At 42.9% G+C, this 24,834-nt stretch overlaps 1 protein-coding gene across 1 annotated transcript in view; it reads left to right on the top strand.

The window, feature by feature from the left end:
• The window catches only part of GFRA4 (GDNF family receptor alpha 4), a 532,351-nt gene that overhangs the window by 458,705 nt on the left and 48,812 nt on the right, over positions 1 to 24,834 (top strand). The window contains exon 5 of the mRNA XM_069205076.1: positions 12,066 to 12,175. Within this exon, the coding sequence (XP_069061177.1) occupies positions 12,066 to 12,175 (110 nt within the window). The remainder of the gene's footprint in view (positions 1 to 12,065; positions 12,176 to 24,834) is intronic.

Genomic DNA, 24,834 nt, shown 5'->3' with positions numbered 1-24,834 from the left:
AAAGAGCCATTAATAGGCTTATTATAGTGAATCATGACAAGCTATTCTTTGTGATTCAGGCATCACAGCAAATGTGTTCATTATCTAAGCTGGCCATCACTGAGCACTTTTCTGATACTGTGGTCTGTAAGGTAGACGTGATCCACAGGTTCATAGACTCCAGCTTCAGGGCAGTTCTTAGTTTAATAGTATGCAGACAATTTAATTGAGCTCTAGAATGCAAAATGATATGCCTAAACTGGCCAAGTGTAATTGTCTAGCATGGTAATTTAACGCAAACCCTATGAAGACAATGACTCCAGGGCTGATGGTTTACCCAGCACAACTTAAATAACAATTTATTTTATTATGCAGTACACAATGTTGCTGCAGCCATCCAGATTAGATATAGCAGACGTAAATCTACGACGCAAAGCCCAATTATTTACTTATGTTCTTGTTTATTGATGTATTCGTCTATTTATTTTATATTAGGAAGTTTAAATAGAGACACTTGTAGCCTCCTGGATGCCACAGAGCTCTGTACTGATCAAATTTAAAGTTCAGCTTTGTGAGACAGCACAAATCTTCAATTGATTTCTCCCTCGCTTCCCTCGAGTCTGTGATCTAGAAAAAAGACTGTTCTGAGTCGTTCACTTTTTCACTTTTTAGGAGTTTCCTACACTGTACTTAGTTGGTTTCTGGCCTTAAGGTTGTTTTTAGAGTGACCACAGCCATGAACCTTAAATTCCTAGGGATCTGCTTGACAGTTGTTTTTTCTTGAGGGTTGATCAGTTGGTCCAGTGTGCTGCAGACTGGATTCTTTTAGATTTTGCATGTTCCCTGAGCCCTTCTTCAAATGAAAATGAACCATGCAGAGATCCTTCAACTTGATTCTCTCTTATGCTGTAGCTAGTGAAGTGATTTCAATGGTGACTTGACATGTTCATGTTTTTGAAGGGAAGGTTTAGGCAAAGTCCTGCTGTGTGGTTCTGTGTATTATGATAATAATTTGTGGAAGACCCATATATACAACATTGCAGTGGTCCAGCATTGCCATTACAAGGCTCTGGTCAGTTCCACCTAATGTTTCAAGGAAGTAAGGGTGGGATCTTTAGGAACAAGGATATCCGGAGATTTACTCTCTTTACAACAGTGTTGATTTGATTTGAAAATGACATTTTGCCGTCAAACAGGATTCCCAAGTACCCACGTATTTTGCATTTGTGGATGTGAGTGGTGGGCTTCCCATCATCTGTGGTTATTGAATGTACATGATTTGGTCAGTACCATCAAACACCAACATCTTAGTTTTTTGCTCCATTCAAGCCCAAGAAATGATGATCTTGTATCTCGTGGTATACATGGTTAAGTAAAGTTAAGATTTTTATTCCAGGCTTCATGGAACTCTGAAAATATTTAAAATGGTGCGAAAAGTTCAGCTTCTAAGCTGCTGTTGCCATGGCACTCTCCATTTTCAGTAACGAGTAAATGTTGGCACTGCTTTTGCTGCCATGGTAACAGTCATAAATCTTGGAGTACTATTTTCTGATACTTGGTACGTGATCACCTCCACTCACCTTTTAAGGCCTGCCATAATCTGGAGATGAATGTGGTTTCCTCTCACTTACAGTTTAAGAATTGGGTAACTGGATATCTGTCAGTAACATGGTTGTCATCCACTGTTGGCTTCCAAGTAACGCCAGAGACAACAAGAACATCTAAGAAGTCATTTGGAACCCTCAAGGTGAACAGCTCCTCCTTGTTAACTGTTTCAGGTTACCCCTCCCCTTCCTGTAGGTTAATTCCATCTGCCAGGTGTGCAGAACCTCACCTACCTCAGCCCCCTCACTCATCCTTCACCCAAAGTCTAAACAAAAAATATATCCTATGCCATGCTATGCTCCTCCACTTCCCACTAGCCTGCCTTAGTTCCTTTACTTTCAACTTTTTTAAATTAATATTTGGCGTCCTACCACCCTCTTCCATATCCCTCCGTTTCTTCCCTCCCTTTTACTCACAGGATGTGGAGAGTACAGACAGATGCACGGAATGAGCAGTTACCAGCATAGAGACTAATCCGCAGTCAGTCTAGGCCTACACTGACCGTTCACTGGCCACCTTCTTGGAGTCCAAAGAGGACTCCACAGTGAAGTAGCATGGTGGGTAAGGCACACTGTAAGCCTGGCACTCCACCACCCCCTTTGGGTCCCATAAGAGCAGTCACCATTCTTACATAAGAGCAGTAATTTTCCGGGTTTGCAATTTTGTAATGAGGCCCTCTTGGACCCACATTGGTTCCCTATTTTAGCTTTTTTTATATTTCATATTTTACACATTTTAGCTGCATTGCTTTTTAGCATAGTTTTTTAGCAGTGACATTTTACACACTTCGCTTGCATGATATTATTCTAGGACTATAATGTACAAGCTGCGTGTCCTGTGTTAGCCTTTTCTAAACATATAATCAGTACATTCTATTCAAGGCTAGGAACACAGTACACAATATCCTAGTGCTTGCGTTTCCTGTCAGATGACAGCTTCTAACATCTAGACATATCATTGCATCAGAGCTGTGCGTCTAACACATTGTCGCTTTTATTACATAAATGGTGCCCTGACCCGGAAGGAGTATAGGGGCACTCCAGCCGTGACCATCCTGGGAAGAATGCTGTGTTTAACATGCAGCTCTGCTGGTGCGAAACATCTAGCCTCCCAAGGGGATTGCCAACCACTCCTGACGTGGTTTCCAGATATGGAGCTATGGCAGAGGGTACACCCACTATGCTCTCAGTATAGTGTTAGCGTTATGTAGGAACATCAAGAAATGATTTATCATGGTTGATTTATTCATCCTCTTTACAGTGTTCATAATGCTGGTTACTTTGCTTTGTTTCATCTGGCTAGTTATCGGAGCTCATTCCCTCTGTGCAAGACTACGATTGTTTCAATAAGTGCATTAAAAACATATCTTGTATCTCTCTTGTGCTTCACCTGGGCATGCTTGAGGAGTTTAACGAAAGGGAGAGATCTGTTTCCATGACTTCCTTGGGAGTCAGAGTGTCTGTTCAGATTGCCATAATCGGACCTTACCTTCCACACCGGTAAGGTTAGAGGTTCCGGTGAGGCACTGTGAGCTAGCTGGGAATTGGGCTGACAGCTTCTGATGGTGTGGATGGACTTAGTCCCCCACATTCTGATGTTCTATTGATCTAATACGCAGGCCTATTATCTTGCTAGGAACCGTGTAACAATCTAGCATTACATATAATGGCTTTCTATGAAAGCCGTACCACAGCTCTGAAATACTGTATGCCTATTTATTTCAATAATAATTCAAAAGACTGCAGAGTAGACACCTAGGCCCAGATTTAGGAAGGCCCAGCGCCTCCTTGTGCCACATTAGCGCCATTTTTTTTACGCTAATGTGGCTCAACGAGGTGAAAATCGCTGCGCCATATTTACAAAGTAGCGCAATTCGTGCATTGCGCCACTTTGTAGCCCCTTGCGCCACATTATGCCTGTGCCAAGCATAATGTGTTCAAGAGGGGCATCCCCCCTCATTAGGCATAATGTATGCAAGGGGGGCGTTCCCCCATTCCACTGCATCATTTTTAGTGGCTACTTTTAACGCCTGCACAGAGCAGGCATTAAAAGGGGCACACCATTACTTTCAATGGGCCCCTATGTACCATGCAGGATTAGCGCCAAAATGCTGGTGCTAATCCTACACAGTACATCAATAGCATCAAAAGTTTAATCGCTATTGCCCCTACTCTGCGCCATGGTGCGCCGTACATTAAATACAGCGTACACATGGTGGCGGTAGGGGGGTGCTAAGGGGCGCAAGAAAAGTGCAGCAGCACTTTTCCTAAATCAGGCCTCTAGTTTTAGAGAATTGTGACAATGTGTTTATTCCCAATCTAAACAAGAGTGGCCATCTTAGATAGTGAGTTGCAATGGCTATTTACGGACTTCGAAATTCAGAGGTCCATTCAAACATCTCCAATCAAGTGCTGGTCCAGAACTGACAATCCAATGCTCCTTGCTTGAAGGGTTAGGTAGCAAGCCTCAAAAAGTTAAATGTTTGCATCTATGCAGCATCCTCCACAAACATCTCCAATATATTATTTTTCACATTCTTAATGATGATGTCTTATGTAGGGACAAGCAGTAATAATTACTCCTGCAATCCAAATTTATACATTGCAGGCTTTGAGGGCTGCCCTTTACTGGGCTGCGCTCTGGGGGTTCAAGGATATGTCAAAATTGTTAGTCAGTGAGAATTGTTTCCTACACCAGTTAAGGGAGGGTGCCTGGGCATTTTGGTTGGCCCTGCTTAGCCAGTGGAAATCAAGAGTTGTAGTTTAAGGCAGTGATTTGGAAATTTGCTGTGGTATTTTGGGCTGTTTCGGGGAATGCGAGGATGTAGTGGAGATTATAAACTATGTTGGGGCAGTGAAAATGGTAATAGGGGATTTGGGCTGTGTGTATGGGCTAGATGTACGATCACTCATAATAGCTATTACCAAATAGCGTTTTTTTGCAAATCGCTATCTGGTAATCACTATTATTAATGTACATAAGGGTTATTTAGCCTCGGTTCCCAAAATAGTAATTCATGGTGGGTTGCAAATAGACCTACCTCATGAATTTTATTAAGGTAGATCACAATTTGTGACCCACTACGAATACCTGTATCACAAGAATGGTGGCCTGCTGGGATCAGCTGACCAAAATGTCTGTGATTGCTTTTAAATAAAACATTCTTTTATTTTAAAGTAGCCTTTGCTTAAAGAAAAGCAGGATGTGTTTAAAAAGAATGAAATTAAACATTTAAGTTTCATATGTTAAGAGCAAGCAGCGGTCCTTGGACCATTGCTCGCTCTTAAAAAATATTGTTTTATCATTCATGAAGGGTAAGTGGTGGTTTGGGGACCCCTTCCAATCTGCGATTGGGTTACCACCAATTTTGAATTGGCAGTAAAGTGCGAATGTTTTGCAACCGCATTTCAGTCGCAAAACATTCGCACATACCAATGCAACTCGGTATTTGGAAGGGATCCCCTAAACATGCCCTTTCCAGATAGAAGTTTGCAAACCCAAATTGTGATTTGGTAACAGGTTACAGAATCACAATTTTGGCTTTGTACATTTGAAAATGCCTTTATGCATTCGCAGACGGCAAGATTCTGTGAATCAGGTCATTTGTGCCCTCAAAAAGACATCGTACATATAGCCCTATGTTACTTGGGGCTGCACCTGTAAATGTTATGGATGTAAGGGGGCATTTGAGACTAACAGCGCCTTGGTGTGTCAGGCTACGTCTGTGGACATGGCGTTGGGCACATGGTGAAGGAGCATTTCAGGCTGTAGCTGGGCATTTGAGAGAATGATTGTGCATTTGCAAGGTGAAATTGACAATGTGAGACTTCACTTGGACATATGTTGCCTATAGCATAGGATAGATGCATCCTCATTGATATAACCCTGACGTATCCCAGCAGCCCTCCGAGAGGTTGAAGTGTTGCATAATATCCTCAGAAACGTGCCTTGTTGATGACTAGACATCAATCTCTCGCTTTGTTGAATGCGTGAAACCTTGGACTTTACCAGAAAAGGATCATTGTTTACATAAAATGTACATCCCCTGACCTAACCGTGCCACTAGGTTTGGTATGGTATATTTGGGTGATTACACACTGAAGAAAACACTTGACTGTACACAAATCAATATCAGATTTTTACGAACAAAATGTTATTTGTGATTTTCTTGGCATATATGATTTGAAAAAAACTGGAAATAAAAAGAGGCAGTTTTTGCCAGCAGTGCCCACTTCTGGGAAAAAACTGTGTATAGCTGGGCGGATTTCTTGCTACTGACTAAATCTTCAGTAAGGGCCCAGGGCATAGTTTGAGGGGGGTGTTTGGGGTGTTACACCTAGTGCTTAATTTGTGCTTGTTGTTTCCGGTGCCGAGCACCAGCACTTATTTTTGAGGGCCGGGTCTTATTCTTCTGTCTCAAGCATTGGCTGCGAGCAAAAGACACATATGAAAGACAGAGGAAGAGAAAACCGAAAAAGTGTCACAAAGGGAGAAAGCTGCAAGAGTGAGCTAAAGGGGCAGGGAGTGGCTGTAAATGGATTGAAGAGGCTCGAGATGGCTTCAGCATTAGTCCGCCTCAGTATTTCATGTTCCCACATTTAATTGCAGCAGCCGCGGGTTTAAGAGGAGGACTTTGAGCACCGGCACCTTTTTATTCACAAATTAGGCACTGGTTACACCCCCTCTAAAAATGGATTCTGTAGCAAATAGTTGGGCACAAGTGCTTTCAGTCGGGTATGGTGAGCTGTCTGTCGTATTTCACAGAGGATTTTTGCATACACACAGACGAACAAAAACACACACACTCCCGTGTGTTTTGAAAGTCTTAAAAAATGTTGCTTAGTTTGAAAAATATTGTATTTCAAGTAATCCTAACAATACTCACTGTCTCTTAATTCCTCATCCTGTCCTGTTTCTCATAGAATGTAGTTTCACAAGACATGCCAGCATTATTGTCGGGAAATCTGAAGTGCACACTCCTCCAATCTTACTGAGCAAGCCACGCCCCTGAGTAAGGCATCCATATGCCTCCTGCCAAGGTATCCCCTAGTAAGATTTAAATTGAATTTTGACTGATGAATACATTAGATCTGCAGGATACCAGCGTTGGTTACAAGAAGGGTGACAAGAATAATGTGACACTTTCATACAGTGTCTGGTTGTGCCAGCTGTCTGGGTATCATACAGCTTCTAGGCCATGAGAACCACACCAACTACAGCTCTTCCATGAATACCCCTTCAATTCCTGCTCCCCAAATATATGTATTTATTGCCTAATACACAAATGAAGCATTTTATGCAAAGGCCTTGGCACACTCCAGTCCCTTCCTACTTTAACAAGCCCCAGAGGGCACAATGGTGTTCCCCATCCACATGGTCAGAACCAAAGGTGACTCAACCTATCTTACCTAATAGGAGACCTGTGAATTAATTCCACATTTTGTAAAACTATAATAATATTTCAACACAAGAAGTGAATGCATGTTTCAGTTCTCTGAGGGAACAAATTTTCCTTTTTTGGGGATACTAAGCCCATGCCACCACTCTAGCACGTGTATCCCTCATATATTAACATTCTCTCATCGGTGACTGCACCACAAGCGCTAAGATCCTCTCAACATGTAAACCTCGGATGGTAGGAACGAGAACTATGGGGCACATTTGCTAAAAGGTGGTGCAGTGCAACACAGCAAGTCACCTTGTTGCGCCGCACTGCGTCACAAGGAAAGGGCAGGAATGCGCCATATCTAAGGCATTAGGTGCATTCCTGTCCTTCCCCCTGCGCTGGCACATGGTGGGCTACCTAACACCAATGCGGGCACCCTTGCACCATGCTGAAGGGCACCTGCGTTGCATGCAGGATTATTTCTGTGCAGGAAGGGGACACCTTCCTGCACAAAAACAATCCGGGGAGTCTTTTTCCTCTTTCCATGTGTGCTGCAGAGTGGATCCTCAGGTTTACATGGGCTTGTAAATCTAGGGATGCGTCAAAATCCATGGGTGTAGCATGGGAAACTCACAGCTATGCCCATGGAACTCCTACCAAGGGTTGAGTAGCTCAACGCAGCGACTTACACTGCGATGCGCTACTCCAGATTTATGAGGTAATTCAAAGCCACGTAGAAGTGGCTTTCTGTGGCTTCATAAACATGACTTAGAGCCTTGAGACAATCATGTACCACTTTGTGTAGTGCAAACCTGACGCAACGCTCTCGTAAATAAGTCCCTATGTTTATTGCAGAGTGTTAGCCTCCCTGGACAATACATGGCCTATTCCCAGTGGCTTCCTTAAGGGCTTCCCTCCCAGGCGTAGGAAAATAAGGGTCTGTATCATGAAGAATGCTGCAGGGATCTTGGGCCTACATTTAGAAGTACCGCTCCCTTACAATTGGGGACACAAAAGGACTTGGAACAAAAAGATTTTATCTAGGACTATTTAGTACTTGACGCATCACAATGTAACCTTCCTACCACTTAAAAAAGGTGCTTGATGACTAACACCTGGTCCAGCTCCCCTACCCCAGGCTGTTCCATTACTGCAATATTCTCTTCGTTCCTATAACTCTCCTGTTTCTTGACACTCATCTTTAAAGCACTGAGGTACTCGCAAGGCTCACATCATATCAGTTCACAAATATATATATATATATATATATATATATATATATGTGTGTGTGTGTGTGTGTGTATGTATATTTATGTATGTATAGATATGTATACATATGTGTATATTCATATATATATATATATATATATATATATACACATATAAATATTCATTTAAAAAAACAATAGTTACAAAGGAACATTATAGCTTGGCTCACATTTTAAACATACAAAACCATAGAAAATCAACTGTTAGAGAGTTATCTCAAGTAACTATAATTCATGCCCTAAGGTAACTATAACTCGCAACCCCGCTGTGCACAGTTTTTTCATCAAAATTTTTACTGCAAATATTACATTGATATCATCAATGATGTTATCAAAGTTGTCATGAGTGCCGTAAATTGTCGGGTAATTAGCAGTGCATGGCGAGTGCACGAGTTATAGTTATTTTAGGGCACAAGTTATAGTTACTTGAGGTAACTCTAACTGTAACTGGTGAATTTCTATGTTTTTTTACGTTTAAAATGTGAGCCTAACTATAACCTCCCTGAAATCTTTGTTTTTTGTAAGTGAATTTCTATGTCTTTTTTTTAATTCTATTTCCTAACTATAACGTCCCTGTAACCTTTGTTTTTTTCAGTGAATTTCTATGTTTTTTTTTTTCACGTATGGTAATTTACATTACTATATGTTAATCCAACCACAGCTGTGTATGGCCTTGGGCTGTGCACGGTGGAAGTTGGCCACACAGCCTCTATAAGCACCCAACCTTGCGCCATGTACGGCCTGCATTCATGCACAGCGGAGGTTGCCCGCAAGACCTGGCCTGCAGTCAGACCCCTCCTAACCACCCAACCCCATGCTGTGCACAGCCCTTTGGCCACGCCCGGTAGGAACTGGCCACAGCCTCTCTGGGTGTGAGATTGGGTGTGAGAGGGTGTATCTGGGGGTGAGAGTGGCTGTGAGAGTGTCTGTCTGGGTGTGGGAGTGCATACATCAGTGTTTTAGAGGGTGCGTCAGTGTGTGTGCGGGCTTTTGAGTGGGTGCATGAGGATGTCAATGGGTCTGTGAGTGGATGTGTGAGAGTCTGAGTGGGTCTGTGAGTGGGTACATAATTATCTGAGAGGTCTGTGAGTGGGTGTGTGAGGGTCTGACTGAGGCTTTGAGTGGGTGTACAAGGGTCTGTGACTGGGTGCATGAGTGTCTCAGTGGGTCTATGAGTGGGTGTGTGAGCTGGTGAAATTGACTGAAAGAGAGACAGAGAGAGAAAGTGAGAGGGAGAGAGATAGGGAGTTTTTTAGGCTTTGATGTATGATATACTTAGAATGAGCTATTTCTGCACAAGTTAAAATAAAACAGTGTATCTGTTTTTTTCAAATTTAAAATAATTTGTACTTTGAAGAAGAAAAAAAAAGAGTAAGCAAGTCCAGCTGGATTCAAACCCCGAATGTTGAGTGCGAAGGGCTGTGACCTTCACACTGAGCTATTCTTTCTACTTCTTATTTTTTTGCTCCATTTTTTTTTACCCCTTTATGGCTACATGGGACTGCGAGGGAGCCCTTGAGGGCTACCCCGCGGTCCCTAAACATTTATTTATGCATTTAGTTTTGTAAATTATTTATGAAAATGCGCTTTACAGGCTACCTGGCACCGCAAGGGAAGTGTTAAAGCTTCCCATGCTGTGCCATTGCTTCACCAAGCAATGAGCTGCTTTAATAGCAGCTCCCTGCTTGCTGAAGCATTTTGTCTCTGTCTCCTGCACGTGTGCAGGGAACAGAGATGAAAGCTCCACTGTTTGACGGTGGGACCTGCTTTACAGGGTTGTATTCCACGCATGCCTTTCCCACGCATGCCTTTACAACGATATTTCGTTGTGAAGGCATGCCTAGTAAAGGCATGCGTGGAAACGGCATGCGTGGTTGTCGCATGCCACCCCCCACCCTAAAAACAGAAGTACACCGGCCCCCCCACCCTTAAATACGATCCCAATACCCCCTACCCACCCTGAGCCCAAAAACCGAGCCCCACCCCCAAAAATAAAACAACCCAACCCATAAAAACAAATTTACCCCGACTCCCCCACCCCTGCCCCTAAAAACAGACGTACCCCGACCCCCCACCTTTAAAAACTACCCCGATACCCCCACCCACCGTGAGCCCTAAAACCAACCCCCACCCCCAAAATTAAAACCCCTAAAAAGAAAATGACCCGAGCCCCCCCCACCCCATCCCTAAAAACCTGACCCTGCCTGCCCTGAATACAAAATTACCCAAACCCCCACCACGCCCCTAAAAACCCAACCCCCCCACCAGGCCTAAATACAGAATTACCTTGATGCCCACCCCTAAAAACCCGCCTGCCCTAAATACAAAATTACCCTGACCTCCCACCCTGCCCCTAATAACCCGCCCCCACCCTAAATACAAAATTACCCCACCCATCCCTAAAAACCCAACCCGCACCCACCCTGAATACAAAATTACCCCGACCCCCCACCCCCAATAACCCGCTCCCCACCTGCCCTAAATACAAAATGACCCAAACTCCCCACCCCTAATAACCCGCTCCCCACCCACCCTAAATACAAAATTACCCCAACCCTCCACTCCTAAAAACCCGACCATCCCACCCGCCCTAAACACAAAATTACCCCGACCACCAGAACTAAAAACCCACCCCCCACCTGCTCTAAAAATATAATTACCTCAACCCCCAATACAAAATTACCCTGAACCCCTAAAAACTAACCCCACCCCTGCCCCAGCTCCAATTACCTGACTTTGTCCTCTCCCGATGGATCCTCCTTTTTCTCTGAGTTAACCACACGTGCGTGGTTCAGCACATACACAGTTAAGGCAGAGAAAAGGCCTGCGTTTGTCAGGCAAGCGTTGTTCCGCTTGCGTGAACAATGCATGCGTGGTTCCATATCTTTCCCGCTTTACAGGTTCCCACTGTCAAACACCCGAGTGTTTGCTGTGGCTTGGCTGCAGCTTCATGGCTGCAGCCAAGTCACAGCAAACATCTATGGGCCGGGGTGGACACACCAGGACATAGCAGGAGCCAGCCCTGTGGGGGTGGCGGTCCCTAGGGTCATCTGTGTCTCGCGACCCATAGATGTTTGCTGTGACTTGGCTGCAACGTGAAGATAGCCCCAAGGAGGTGGTGGTCCCCTGGGCTAAAGGGGGTCCAAAACAGACCCTCTTTACTAACTTTTACTCTTTGCCCTTGGGAGGTGGTGATCTCTATGGGTTGGAGGGGGGGGGTGCAGGCCTCCCCGCATATATTATATTCAAAGCCCCAGAGGTGGTGGTCCCTGGGGCTCAAGGGGGACCCTGTTACATTTTTATTATAGCCCCAGGCAGGTGGTGGTCTCCGGGGCTGTGGGGAGGCCATCTGGCCTCCCCCATGTTATGAAAGCATTTTTGCCCCTGGGGGTGGTGGTCCCTGGAGTGCAGGGGGCTGCGCGCCCCCCCCCACCCATATTCCCTTATTATCCCCAGGAAGGTGGTGGTCCCCAGGGCTGTGGAGTGCCAACAGGTCCCCCTATTAAAAAGAATGCCCCAAAGAACCTTTTGTGATTGAAGCCACACAAACAGCTTAATTTAGTGTCAGAGCACTAGAGGCCATTGCCTCTGAAGTGTTAGTGGCCTGGGACGAGTTTGTGCAAGAAACTCTCTGACTCCCAACTACTAAACTTTACAATGCAACAACTTGTTGGGAAGGGTCCATGTGCGTTCAGAGGGCGGTTCACTCTTGACATATTCGCTTGAGACAGCCTGAGCATGCTGAGGGCAGCAATCTGCAAACTCTGAAAATCTACAGGTAGCCGAGCATCAGCAACAACTTACTAACTCTCCTTTCTTTCCCGCAGGTCCCGGTTTGCAGAGTTCCAGTATAACTGCCAGCCTTCTAAGCAGACTGCTTCCGGGTGCGAAAGGGATAACTACGCCGCCTGTTTGCTGGCCTACACAGGAATCATAGGTGCTGTGATTTTTTTCTGCAATGAAAATGAGGAAAACAATAATATGATTGTTTCATGGCAGCAAATAAAAGCACGCTCTGTCAAAGCCAATAGGTCTAGCTGTTGTATGAGCAAAGGTGCCATGTTAGTGATTAGCACGTTTCTGTGTCGGTATGTGATTGTGTATATATGGTATTGTATAGCACAAACCTAGCCAAAAAAGCGTTGGAGCGCTGCACAAGGTCAAAGGCGAGCGTAAATTCAAGGAGTAATAGGAGATCAAACATGCCAAAATGGCAATTTTTTTAGCAATCACTTGCCTATTATTGCCTCTGCTTCAATGTAAGTCAGTGGGGAAAATCCATTCTCTGATTATTATTTTTTTAAATCTCCCACTTTCAGATTTAAAATGGTGGGATCTGTGGGAGAGGTAGCTGCTTTGTGGGTGGTTAATGCATTGTGATGTAGTGTTCTTTAAAGAGGCGTGTCTTTAACTCTTTCCTAAATTAAAGCAGTATTGCTGTCGCCCTGCTGGGATGTTGTTTCAGATCCTGGAAGCATTGATGTAAAAGGCCTGCTGCCTTTTTTACAACTCTAAGGGCCGGATTCAGATTTTGGCGGACGGGTTACTCCGTCACAACTGTGACAGCTATCCTGTCTGCCGAAGTATAATTCCCTTTATTTCCTATGGGATTTATATGTTGGCAGATGGGATATCCGTCTCCTTTATGACAGAGTAACCAATCCACCGAAATCTAAATGAAGCCTTCCGTCTCTAGTCTGAAGGTTTCCTGGGTGAGTATACCAAGCGCCATCAGTGGTAATGAGCCTGTTTGCAAGATAAGCAGGGGTACTGTGATATATTTTTGCAACTTTAGAAGCAAATACAGCCCTAACTTAGAAACCCCAAATCCTCTGAAAAGGTGCAGGCTTAGGCAATTTACCAACCCATGCCAGGGCATCTGGTGGACTGTAACACACAAGCCTGCTTCGCAATGCTTGTGGCTGGTGCTTACGGAGAAGCGATCAGTCCTGTAAAACTATTGTATTTGGTATATAAATGAGTTCTGAAACTCTTTTCCCAGTGGATGGGAACACACAAAAAATCCACACTATGGGCCTGATTACGACCTTGACGGATGGGATACTCTGTCACAAACGTGACGGATAGCCCACCCGCCGTTTTACAAGTTCCATAAGGTATAATGGAACTTGTAATACGGTGGACGGTATATCCGTCACGTTTGTGATGGAGTATCCCACCCTCCAAGACTTTATTAAAAAATAATGTCAAACTGTAGTGCAGATTATATAAATAGATGCAACTGTGAAAAACAAAAAGAACAGAGACAATGAAAATTATTAAAATACAAAATAGTAAAAAGAATTTCAACATTACGATGATATTCATTTAATTAAATAATTAAATCAGTTTTTGGTAACCAACCCCTCCCTCAAAGTCTCTAGCTAAACCTTCTCAGCACCAAAGTTTCCTACATGACCTTTAGCCCACATATGTTAGGTGAGCAACTAAATTGTCAGTTTCTGAAATTTGAGAAGTTCACTTGCTGTCTCAGTTATTGCATCCCTGAGCTGATAAAAGTCTACATTGCAGGAGCTGATGGCTTTCACTGAGGATGTTTCCAGCACAGCCTGCACGAAGCTGAAGCAGTGCTTAATTTGTACTTGTTGTTTCCGGTGCAGGGCACCAGCACTTGTTTTTGAGGGCCGGCACTTATTTTTATACCTCACGTATTTACTGCAAGCAAAAGACACATATGGGAAATATGGAAAAATGAAAACGCGTCACAATGGGAGAAAGCAGAAAGCTGCAGGAGTGAGCTGAAGGGGCAGGGAGTGACTGTAAATGGATTGAAGAGGCCCGAGGTGTCTTCAGGATTACGCTGCCTCAGTATTCCGTGTTCGTACATTTAATTGCAGCAGCCGTGTGTTAAAAGAAGGCTTTGGGCACCGGTACATTTTTATTTACACATTAAGCACTGAGCAGAAGATGCCCCTCTGACGAGTAAAGTTCTAAACCAAGCTTAAATGCACTTTTCTGATTATTATGAAGAGGCCAGACCTTGTGATGAATTATGTAAAATGCAAGAAATAGCATATGAATTCTGTTATACATTCTCTCAATTCTATCACACAATATAATGCACAGTAATACAAATACATGAATAATTGATGCAGCATCAACCTATAATAAAGCAAGTGTTATTCGTTATACATGTGCAATCAATACTAAATGAAGCATGGATTCATAAATGAAAAATGTGCACTTAAATACATGAATATAAGAAATGCAATAGTGCCACAAAAATTGGAAAATGCAAACGTTAGCTGGTCATGATTGCTTGCTAAATGATTCAGCTGGTTTTGAAAATGTGTGGGCCAGCAAGAGGATCTTATGGAGTTCTCTGAGAATGAGGGAGATGTGTTCATATAATTTCTGGCCCTGGATGAGACGTGCTGCAGAGTGTAGAATGCCCTTAAGTGGTGCCAGTGTGGAGTCTGGGAGCAGGAAGGGCTGGTGTGACATTACATCTATCTACTTGCTTGAGAAGGGAGAAGATGCTGAGCTATTGTACACTGTTGGCTCTGGGGGATGTTGAGGGGTGGCGCTACCCCACCTTTGAAGGTTGACCGCGATCATGCCAGTGTTGAGTAGGATGGTGACCAGCACCAGTTCAGTCTTCCATAAAGACTTTTTGCATATGGGGCTCACCTATGTCAAATGCACACCACAACTGCAAACAAGCAGGATACCAATATTCAATATAACCATCACTGTCATTACTCAGTGGCTGTCCTGCGGAATAGTCTAAAACATGAATGACACTGCCAAGAAAGTCAATGGCTGAACCTGACTGACCTAATTCCCGATTATGTATGCCGCCTGTGGGCTGATCTAATACTTTCCAAAAGAGCACTGGCTCAAGCAAACAGACCCAAAGCCCTTGTATTGTTATTGTGCATTGTTTGACTTTATAACAACAGGCTGCTCGGCAACCAATCCTGCCTCTCGGTAAGTCCAAAAAAACTATGGGGTCAGTTCACAAGGGTTTAATAATGCGTATTTCAAACTCGCTTGTAATTCTCCTGATATTTCTCTCAACCATCTACCCTTCTGTTTGAGTTCTCGTCTCTGCCTCATACTCCACCCGCCCCGTCCTTGGTTCCATGCTACTCATCCATGCAGGATTCAACTTGGTATTACCAACCATGCCTCTTATCCCAAAAAATGGTCACTAGTCTAGGACCTGATAGGCTAATTAGAGATATGTGTATTTAACATAGGATTCAACGTACCCCACACTAGGCACTTTGGGGAGGCCCTGCTGGAGATCCACAGCTATGCACCTCACATTTTATAGGACCGTAGCCAGACGGGGCTTCCTTCTGGCTTTTATTGGTAGGGAGCAAAGGGAAGGCCCCAGATGAGACATCCTGAGGATTCATTCCGCGATGCATTCATATTTCTAAATCTTGATTGAATGGTTATGTCAAATGCACGTTCTGGTTTTATGTTTATGGTTTTTATTAACTAATAAATTACTTTTACTTAGGGTAATGCATTCTTTTAAATGGGGTTTACATGTTCATCCTTTCATAGACAAGAGGAGTGATCTTAACCAGAGAAGTGGCCAGGGAAAGGCAAAGGTGTGTACCAACCTTAAAGCTAAATTGGTCTGGTGAAGTGCCAAAAATATGGGAAAGAGATCCAACCTCTCCAGTTTTTACATAATATGTCTACAGTGCAGTGCTATTCATGTGAAGCCCATTTAAGGGACAAGAAAAACTGTAATAAACAGTAATAGAAGTAGAATATTTTATCTACCCTATGCACATATAGTATATGCAATTCGGGTGGCTGGAACCGGTTGGGTTAGTAATATAGGTTAATTATTCCACCACACTGAATGCCATGTATTTATAATTACACTAAGACATAAATAACATATCTAGCAAGAGGTCATAAATGCCTGAAGAGTGGCAATTCTTATGAATCGGTTTGATAGTTTTCAGTAACCTCAATAGCAATTGCATTGGGAAAATGTTGACAGGAGCCACACTAATTCTGTAATCCACTATGCTCAGCATATCAGTTTGTTCACAAAATATACAATTCCACTAGCTCAGCATTTTCCTACATTAGTCCATATCCTGAACCCAATGGTTGCTGATAATATATGGTTGTCCAACAACAGGCCATGTGGGGCTGAACCATACGCCGGATTTTGAAGAAAACATCTGCCTATGTAATTAACTCCCATTTAAATTCATTGTACGTAAATGTATTTTATGCAGATGTCTTGAAAGTCAGGTGTTGGAAATTGGGGTACTGGTTGAGCGGGGTGAATCCATACTCAAGTAGCAGCCACACATTTCTGTCAAGGTGAAGTGAGAAGCAAACCCCAAATGAACCTGTGCTTAATCCTTTTGTAACTTGCCACAAATCAGTCAGGCTTAACTTAGAGTCAATTTGTAAAGTATTTATGCAGCACTTCAAGCAGTAATAAAGTGTAAACACAACACAAGAAAAATCCAATCAGTAGAAACAACAAAAATCCAATCAGTAAAAACAGAGATATGAAATTTTACAGTTGTAAGTAAAAATAATGCCTAGAAGAACTAAGCTCCAACTGTGGCTATCTGGTCGTACTGGACCGGGACAAAGTCACAAGTTCAGGCTGACCACAATGGAGCATGGTCCAGATACAAGGGCCAGGTTCTGACTGCGATGGAGCATGGTCCGGATACAAGGACCAGGTTAGACCAGCTAAACAAAGTACCTTGAATCCTTGTTGCGGAGCGTTGCGAGATCCTGCGTTGAGGATGCGTCACACAGCGGTAGTTCTGAGGAATTGCGAGTCTGCACTGCGAGGATGTCGATGATACCATTGACGAGGAGCATACAATTTGAAGTCCTGTGTCGAAGGTGCATAGAGCACCGATGGTTCCGAAGATGCTGCGGGCCAGGATGTGGAGTCCTGCGTCAATGAGGGACTTGCAACGTGAAGGGCTGCGTTGAGGCTGCGTAGCACAACAGCTGATCCGAGGAGAGTGCGGGCTGTGATTTGAAGTCCTGCAACAGGGATTCATCATGCAACTGCAGTTCTGAAGCGGAGCTGTGAAGAGATGTGCTTGCAACATCAGTTCTGCCCTCTGGACACAGCTGGGCTCACAGAGCACCTTCAGACCCATTTCCAAGGATCTGGGGTGGCACCATTGGAGGGCAAAACTCACAGCAAATAGAGTCCTGGTGCTGGGGGTCAGGATGGTTAGATCCTTTCTGTCCCTGAGACTCTGATCAGGAGGTCAGAAAACTAGCCTTTGACTCAATAGGTCATAGTGTCAAGCAGGCACAGAGGTCTTGCCTTTGGAAGGCCATGCATCAGGTAGGTGACAGTCGGCTACAACAGACAGGGCAGAAGAAAAACAACTGAAGATCAGCACCTCTCCAAGCACAGGTATTTGCAAAAAGATGTGTCAGGGCTCCATCATCCCCTCCCTCTTTAGGTTAACTGTCAACTCTAGACATCAGCCTCTGCTGAGAAAGGTAAGCCACACCAGTAGCTGTCAAGCTCAACTCTGGGACTGGAACATCAGTATTACATCATGATGCCACCTGCCCTGGTAATTTAGTCATGGCCTAGCATAACGTCTAGGCATTCTGGTCAGGGCTGATGGCTCTAGAGCCAAGTCTCTAAACTTAAATATCCCCTTTTTCCTCCCATGCTCGGGCTACTTGACATGGGTGAAGCAGGTAGGGGGCTTGGAAGTAGCCTCAATGCGAGATGCACACACGCCTGTCCACTATGACCGCAAGAGTGAGGCCACATAGTCGCAGCTTCCCCTGAGTCTTGGTCCTGCAATGGAATCTCTTGAGGCAAAGTGTGCACTTAATAGAAGATAATACCATAGCAAAACACTAGTTCAGAAGCCCTCTATCAAAGTCACAGTCAGCAAGCAGGACATAGTTGCATCCAGAAAGTAGAGCCATCACGGGTCGAATGATGTGATGTAATACTCCCTACACAGCCCAAAATAAATGTTTGCTCTAAGTGAAAGGGTAAAGCTTTCAAACTGGGTGCCCTGTGTCCCGGTTAAGAACGCTATTGCAGAAGCTGACTTAGTGGCTCTAATAGCCTGCCCCAATCATAGCACAATAGGTGTTACTGGTGTCATCATCAGCAGCATTAGCAGTGATTGTGCCAATAAAAAAAACTAAATGGCCTATCTCAGTGCCAAACGTTTAAACTTTCTGCCTATTTCTCCTTGGCAAACTAGCCACAAACTATCTTTTCGTCGGCTTTTAAAAACATGGCTATACTAATATCTGTCCCCCTACGCTTAGTTGTTGGAGATTTCTATGTAGTTCTGGGAGGCCTAAGGGGTAGCTATGCGCTCTATAAATTTCCATAACATAACTGTACCTCCTGGCACGTGTGCTGCTGCTGTGGTTGCAGGGACCACTTCCTAGGTCAGCCTCAACCGGCCAATACCTAAAAAACATCCTGACCAGGCCTCACATCCAGCACAATTTCTCCTACCAAAGAGAATATAGGATGCTTATCAGATACAGAGCTTTCTCCTGCCCGGGTAGTGGATGCTTTGTGACCAAGAGTGCAAATAATCAAGGATGGGAATGAGGTCCTATTTCCGTATTGCTGAGAACCAAGGAATAGGATGACAGGGCTCCACTGGTACCACTAGTGGTGTCTTAAGACATTTTGGCACCATATGGGAGGTGTACTTTTTAAGTGCAATCATCCTTTTGACACTGATGTGGCTACATCCCTGTTCAAGGAGTTGAATGATGCCCTCAGACAGCAGGTATCGTAAGCAGCCGTCTATGTGGCCTATGCCCAAGGTTATCACTTGTACCTAACTGACCAGGCTGGCGTTCAAACCCTTTGCCATAACATAATTAAAATTCAATGGGATTTGGTAATACAATCTAAGTAAGACACAAGAGGTTGAGGGACCACAGGTATGTTGAGTTAAAAACATACAGGGCTATTCACAAAGTGAGTAATTTACAGGTGTAAGTTTAAACTGAGACTATTAAGTAACGTTTGCTATTCACAAGTAAAATTACTCTAAAGTTCCCACCTAAAGTAAAAAATTAAAACAAATTATACATTAATAATTATTAAAAATTGAGTAGAGAATTAAGTCATTTAATTACATTTTATTATGATTGTAATCTTACACGATTTTTTTAAATTATAAATGAGTTTTATTTTTATATATGTTTGCAACCTTGTTATATTTATTTATATTTTACCTATGTTAAGTAATTTAATTTAGTTTAACATTACTTTCTATTTTATTTTAAGTCCCTGTCACTATTATTTTCAGTGGGAGTGTGTTGTAGTACTTGTGCTTTGCCATGTGTGGTGCTGGACTTAGTTTAGCTCTCAGCTGGAGTAATGTACTTCTGTTGTGGATCCCTTCTTAACTGTGGTAACTTTGGAAAAGCAGTGTGTGAACACCAATGGGCTTACTCTTTTGTGGGTGGGTGTTTGTTTCTCCGCAAACCCCATGCTAACCCTCCTTAAACCCCTCCTCACTCTTCCCTAATCCCTCCCGTTTAGTCATACGTATTCCCCACTTTCTAGCCACTACTCTCTGTCCCTCCCACATTTACTACAAAAACATATACTTAGGGCCTCATTTACGATGCCCATGGGGCAGGGCGGCGCGTCAAGTGCATTGCTGCGCCACCCTGCACCACTGGGAAAGAGCAGAAATGTGCTGTTTCTACAAGACTGCAGTCTCGTGCCAACGCAGGTACCCTTGCACCATGGCGCTAGGATGTCTGCGTTGCGGTGCTGATTGTTTTTGTGCTGGAAGGGACATCTATTGTAGCACTTGACTCCCTTGGGGTAGTATAGCAAATCAATTCAAGACCTACACAAGGGAGGTGGTGTGGCATGGTAGCCCCTCCTCACTGGTACGCAACAACAATACTCTATAAATCATTGACACGTTAGTACTTTTTCTTCTAAGAAGGAAAAGTACTTTTATTGGGCACACACTACTAAATACTATGCATTAAATTATGAATACTCATTAAATGAAAAACATGTATGATCAGGTAAATGGGAATATCTTTGGCAAGTACCTGATATCACTTAACACCCCCAGTGGGATCTGAACCATATAACTACAATACCCCCCACCTGTACCAGATGCACCAACATCACAATGTTATGAGAAGTTATTATGAATAAGGCAGTCCTACTGGCTTTGTCGGGGTGTCACCACATCACCAAAAGTAACCACATACTACAATACAACATTGCAACACCTTTGAAATTATTGGGAATAGTACCAATATGCAATACATGAATCATCTTCAATTAAAGTTAATAAGGGCAGCACCAATAGTCAATAACATTCGTGAATATTAGAGTTGTTTCTTTAAATACGCTGTGTCTGCAACTTGAATCTATCTCTGGCCCTAGTCTTGTATGTGAGTTAGGGGTGGCCAGGAGTAGTTGTGGGTACCACTGGTTTGTTCTTTGCTGCCGTGGCATTGACCTTGCTATTCATAGTTTCATGGACCATGAGGTAGTTTTATGTAAAAGGTACACAGTGCTTTTATATCCCCAACTTACTTTCTGTAGTTTTCACCCTGATTAACAACAAGGGCAATGCTTAAGTACAGATGAAATGTGTGCTTTCCATGGAGTTTCATCAAGTGCACACACAACAATATTGTGGGAGATATTCGATTTGTCATGCAAACATTAATAGTGTATACATTCTGACTCCGTGGTAGAATTTCAGGTGAAAAATTTAAAGTCTTCATAAAGTTGTAGAGAAACACATATTTTGGAAAACCTTGTCCTTAGCTTCAACTTAGGCAGTAACTCAAAGCCATTTGTTGAGCTCACAAGATAGACTGACATGGAGATTGCCATAAAAATGTGCATTTTTTAACATTGGTTATGTTGGTTATATGCATGTATATGTGTTTCCATGCACACAACAGAGGGTTGTACATGGTCAAGGGAAGGGAACAATGGAGGACTGTAGGTACATGGATTTATTCTAGATAGAGGTGAAAGGAAGTTGAGGTTCTTCATGAATGTTGGATGAGGTGCTCCTCAAAGAGATATCAATCCTGACATTCGCATGGCTTTGAGTGGTGTGTTGAGCTTCTTAGATGGTGAGTTCGCCAATCAGGTAGGTGATGTGTTAGTTGGAAGATTCTGGCAGATAACACATCAGAGTTTGAAGATGATTCCAGCTTGGTACCCAGGGTTGGCGTGATGTGGCAACATTTCTTAGACCTTTGATGATTCAGCTGGCAGGTTGCATGGTACTCTTCATTGGAGCCACCGGACTGGCTATAATGCATTTCCTTTTTAGGGTCGAGTCTGAGTTGCATTAGCTCGTGCATGCGTATCGCAGCGAGACGCTTTAGTTATTAGAAAAGGGCTTGGAGCCCTGTCGACGTCATGTCAGTGTGTTTCATTGGTTCGTGGGCTTGCCTAGTAAAATCTGCTTGCTTTCATTAGTCGAAGGCATGCACACGTCATGCCTTTTCCGGTGGTTAGCCCTCCTCAAGTGCAGCGACCAAGTACAGAAAACATGCGAGGCTCGCTGTTTTCTGTCGGATCGTGGACTACTTTTTCTCTATTTTCCTAGCACGATTTCGCTTGGCAGAAGTCGAGCACTTACACAGTTAATTTCACTTTTTCGGGTTACTTACATAAAAGCACTTTTGCCGATAGATGAAAAGTCAGGTTAGGAGTTTACAACGCGATCAGCTCTAACATGAGCAGACGCGAGACCCGTTGCATTGCAAATGCTTGTTTATTTGGTCATCCTTTCTCGATAGCATCTATGCTTATGAATCCTATAGAGTGCCATTTGAGTGTTGACAGGTTTATAGCGCCCTAACAAGCACCTCTGGATCAGTGAGTGAGTCCCGGAAGAACCTGCTGGATCAAAGTCTCTTTTGACTCGTAAACCGTCCCTGAAAACAACTAATAATTTATGTGTGTAGTAAAAACTGAAGAATCAATTAATTGAAAAGGCAAAATAAAAAAGTAACAACTTTTCTTGTCAATTTCTCATCTTTGTCTATTGTTTAAACTGAAGTTTCCAAAACCTAATAAGTCTTTCCTATGTCCAGTGCACAAGTGCCAAATACATAAAATAAAATATATCGGGCCTCATGTATGAGGCCCTAGCGGCACGCTGCGCCACGGAGCGTCATTTTTGTTTGCGCTTTGGTGGCGCAGTGTGCCAGCCCATATTTACAAGGCCACGCACAGCCACATTATGTGGCTTTCCATGGCCTTTTAAATATGGACCCCTTTCGCGCATAACACTGCGTGACAGAGGCGTTCCATTGGTGTACTTGGTTCCCAGTATAAAGGCAATTGCGGACTTGTTACCTGTGAAGGACTCTCATTCTTCACAACTAACAACCCGAGTGGATACAGTTTTCATGAGAGCAATTTTAATGAATGTTAGCTTTCTTAAATTGTCATTGTTATTAATATTTTATAACAATATTAATAAACGATAACAGTGAGTTGCGCCACTTTGTAACCCTTTGCTCTACATTATGCCTGCGCCCTACATTATGCCTGCGCCCGTTAGGGGGGGCAAATAAATGGCGCAAATAATTCCAATTGATTTCTTTGCGTAATTCTTTTCAGCACTTAACGCCTTCTCATAGCAGGCGTTAAAAGGTGGCACACCATTGTTTACAATGGGCCTCCATGGCCTTTGCAGGATTAGTGTCAACATTTTTTATGCCTATCATGCAAAGCTCTGAACTAGTGTCAACAATGTTGACGCTAGTTCCCTAACTACCGCCATGGTGTGCCGTATCTTAAATACGGCGCACACATGGTGGCGTTAGGGGGCACTAAGGAGCGCAAGAAAAATGGCGCTGCACTGGATGCAGCACCACTTTTCTTAAATCTGGGCCTTAGTTTCGAGCGTTTAGGATTAGCACAGCTCTTAGAGTGAAGACTAGGGAAAGGCACTGAGTTAGCATTAAGTTTAGATTCATGGCTTGGTTCAGCATTAGTTTTAGGCCCCCATTACGGTCATCTTGTATATCTGATATGGTGATTTAGCACAAAGATTTATTGATACCAGTGTACAGATAATTCTGGGATGCAAGATTATAGAGCATGCAGAATAACCAATTGAGGTGGCAAATCCTGTTTCCACACAAATGGAATAGTGGCTAATAGAAGGCCCCTTGTAATATGTGACAAGGCTAAGATTAGTTTTAGACAGCATTAGCGTGAGCCTCAGTACGAGGGTTAAGCTTGGCACCAACACTTGGGATAGGCTTAAGTTTGACCATTAGGCCTAGCACAGATGAAGACCATGTTTATTATGGTGTCTTAACTGCATTTGTTTTTTATTTTTGTCCATTTTCTGGGTTATCTGGGCTATTCACAAAGGTAACTTACAGGGGTAAATTACTTTTACATTTTAGAGTAACTTTACTACTTTTGGCTATTCAAAAATCTGAGTGTAAAGTTACTCAACATTTTAGACTTACACCTCTCCACCCTTTGAAAAAGGGAATGGAGCAAAATTTACAATTGTAAATTACTAATGCAAAAACTGCAACACTATCCCCTAAAAACATAATGGAAGTAGGGACTTAAAACAAAACCCCATAGGAAATAATGTTAAATTAAATTATTTAGAATAGTTAAAAATATAAGGAAATGTAATTTAATGTTAAATACAATCCCATGAGAACCATCTTTCTTATAAAATAAATTAATACAATGTTTTGACTTTATAAATTAATGTAACATTCATATTATAATATAATTCAATTATTTTACTTAATTCTATACATTACTTTTAATAATTATTGTAGAATAACACATGTGTTTACTGTAGGTGGGAATTTATTTTTTAATTTAAACTTCAGAAGAATAATGGTTAGTTAATATATCTAAGCTAATTAAAACATTAATTCAAAATGAAGTTAATAGTGCTGTAGCATTTTTAGTTCGTTCTACCTCTAAAATAAATATATCAAAATATAAAAAAATAATTTATTTACATTGTTATTTAACCTAAAAATATTTTTACTAATATATTATAATGTTTAATAAACTCTTAATTTTCCCTATAATTAAAGATAGGAAGTTTTCCACCCCTTCTGGAATCTGTCTCTCTGTGGTAAAGTATAGGGAAAAGTAAAGTGTACTCTTCTATGATGATGTGGAGTGGTAGGACAGTGCAACTGCAGCTTTCCATCTTCCTTGCGCTCTTCTTGAGGACCTCTGTTGGTCGTATAGCTCAGCTGCAGCTTTCCATCTTCCTTGCGTGCTTCTTGAGGACCTCCGTTGGTCGTATAGCTCAACTACAGCTTTCCATCTTCCTTGCGCGCTTCTTGAGGACCTCCGTTGGTCGTATAGCTCAACTACAGCTTTCCATCTTCCTTGCGCGCTTCTTGAGGACCTCCGTTGGTCGTATAGCTCAACTACAGCTTTCCATCTTCCTTGCGTGCTTCTTGAGGACCTCTGTTGGTCGTATAGCTCAACTACAGCTTTCCATCTTCCTTGCGCGCTTCTTGAGGACCTCTGTTGGTCGTATAGCTCAACTGTAGCTTTCCCTCCAATGTCTCTTCTGGGAGGACCCCCCTTGCTAGTGGAAAGCAACA

Source organism: Pleurodeles waltl, chromosome 1_2, assembly GCF_031143425.1.
Source record: "Pleurodeles waltl isolate 20211129_DDA chromosome 1_2, aPleWal1.hap1.20221129, whole genome shotgun sequence".
In the NCBI taxonomy this organism is placed as follows: domain Eukaryota; kingdom Metazoa; phylum Chordata; class Amphibia; order Caudata; family Salamandridae; genus Pleurodeles; species Pleurodeles waltl.
This window is presented reverse-complemented; position numbering and strand designations above follow the sequence as displayed.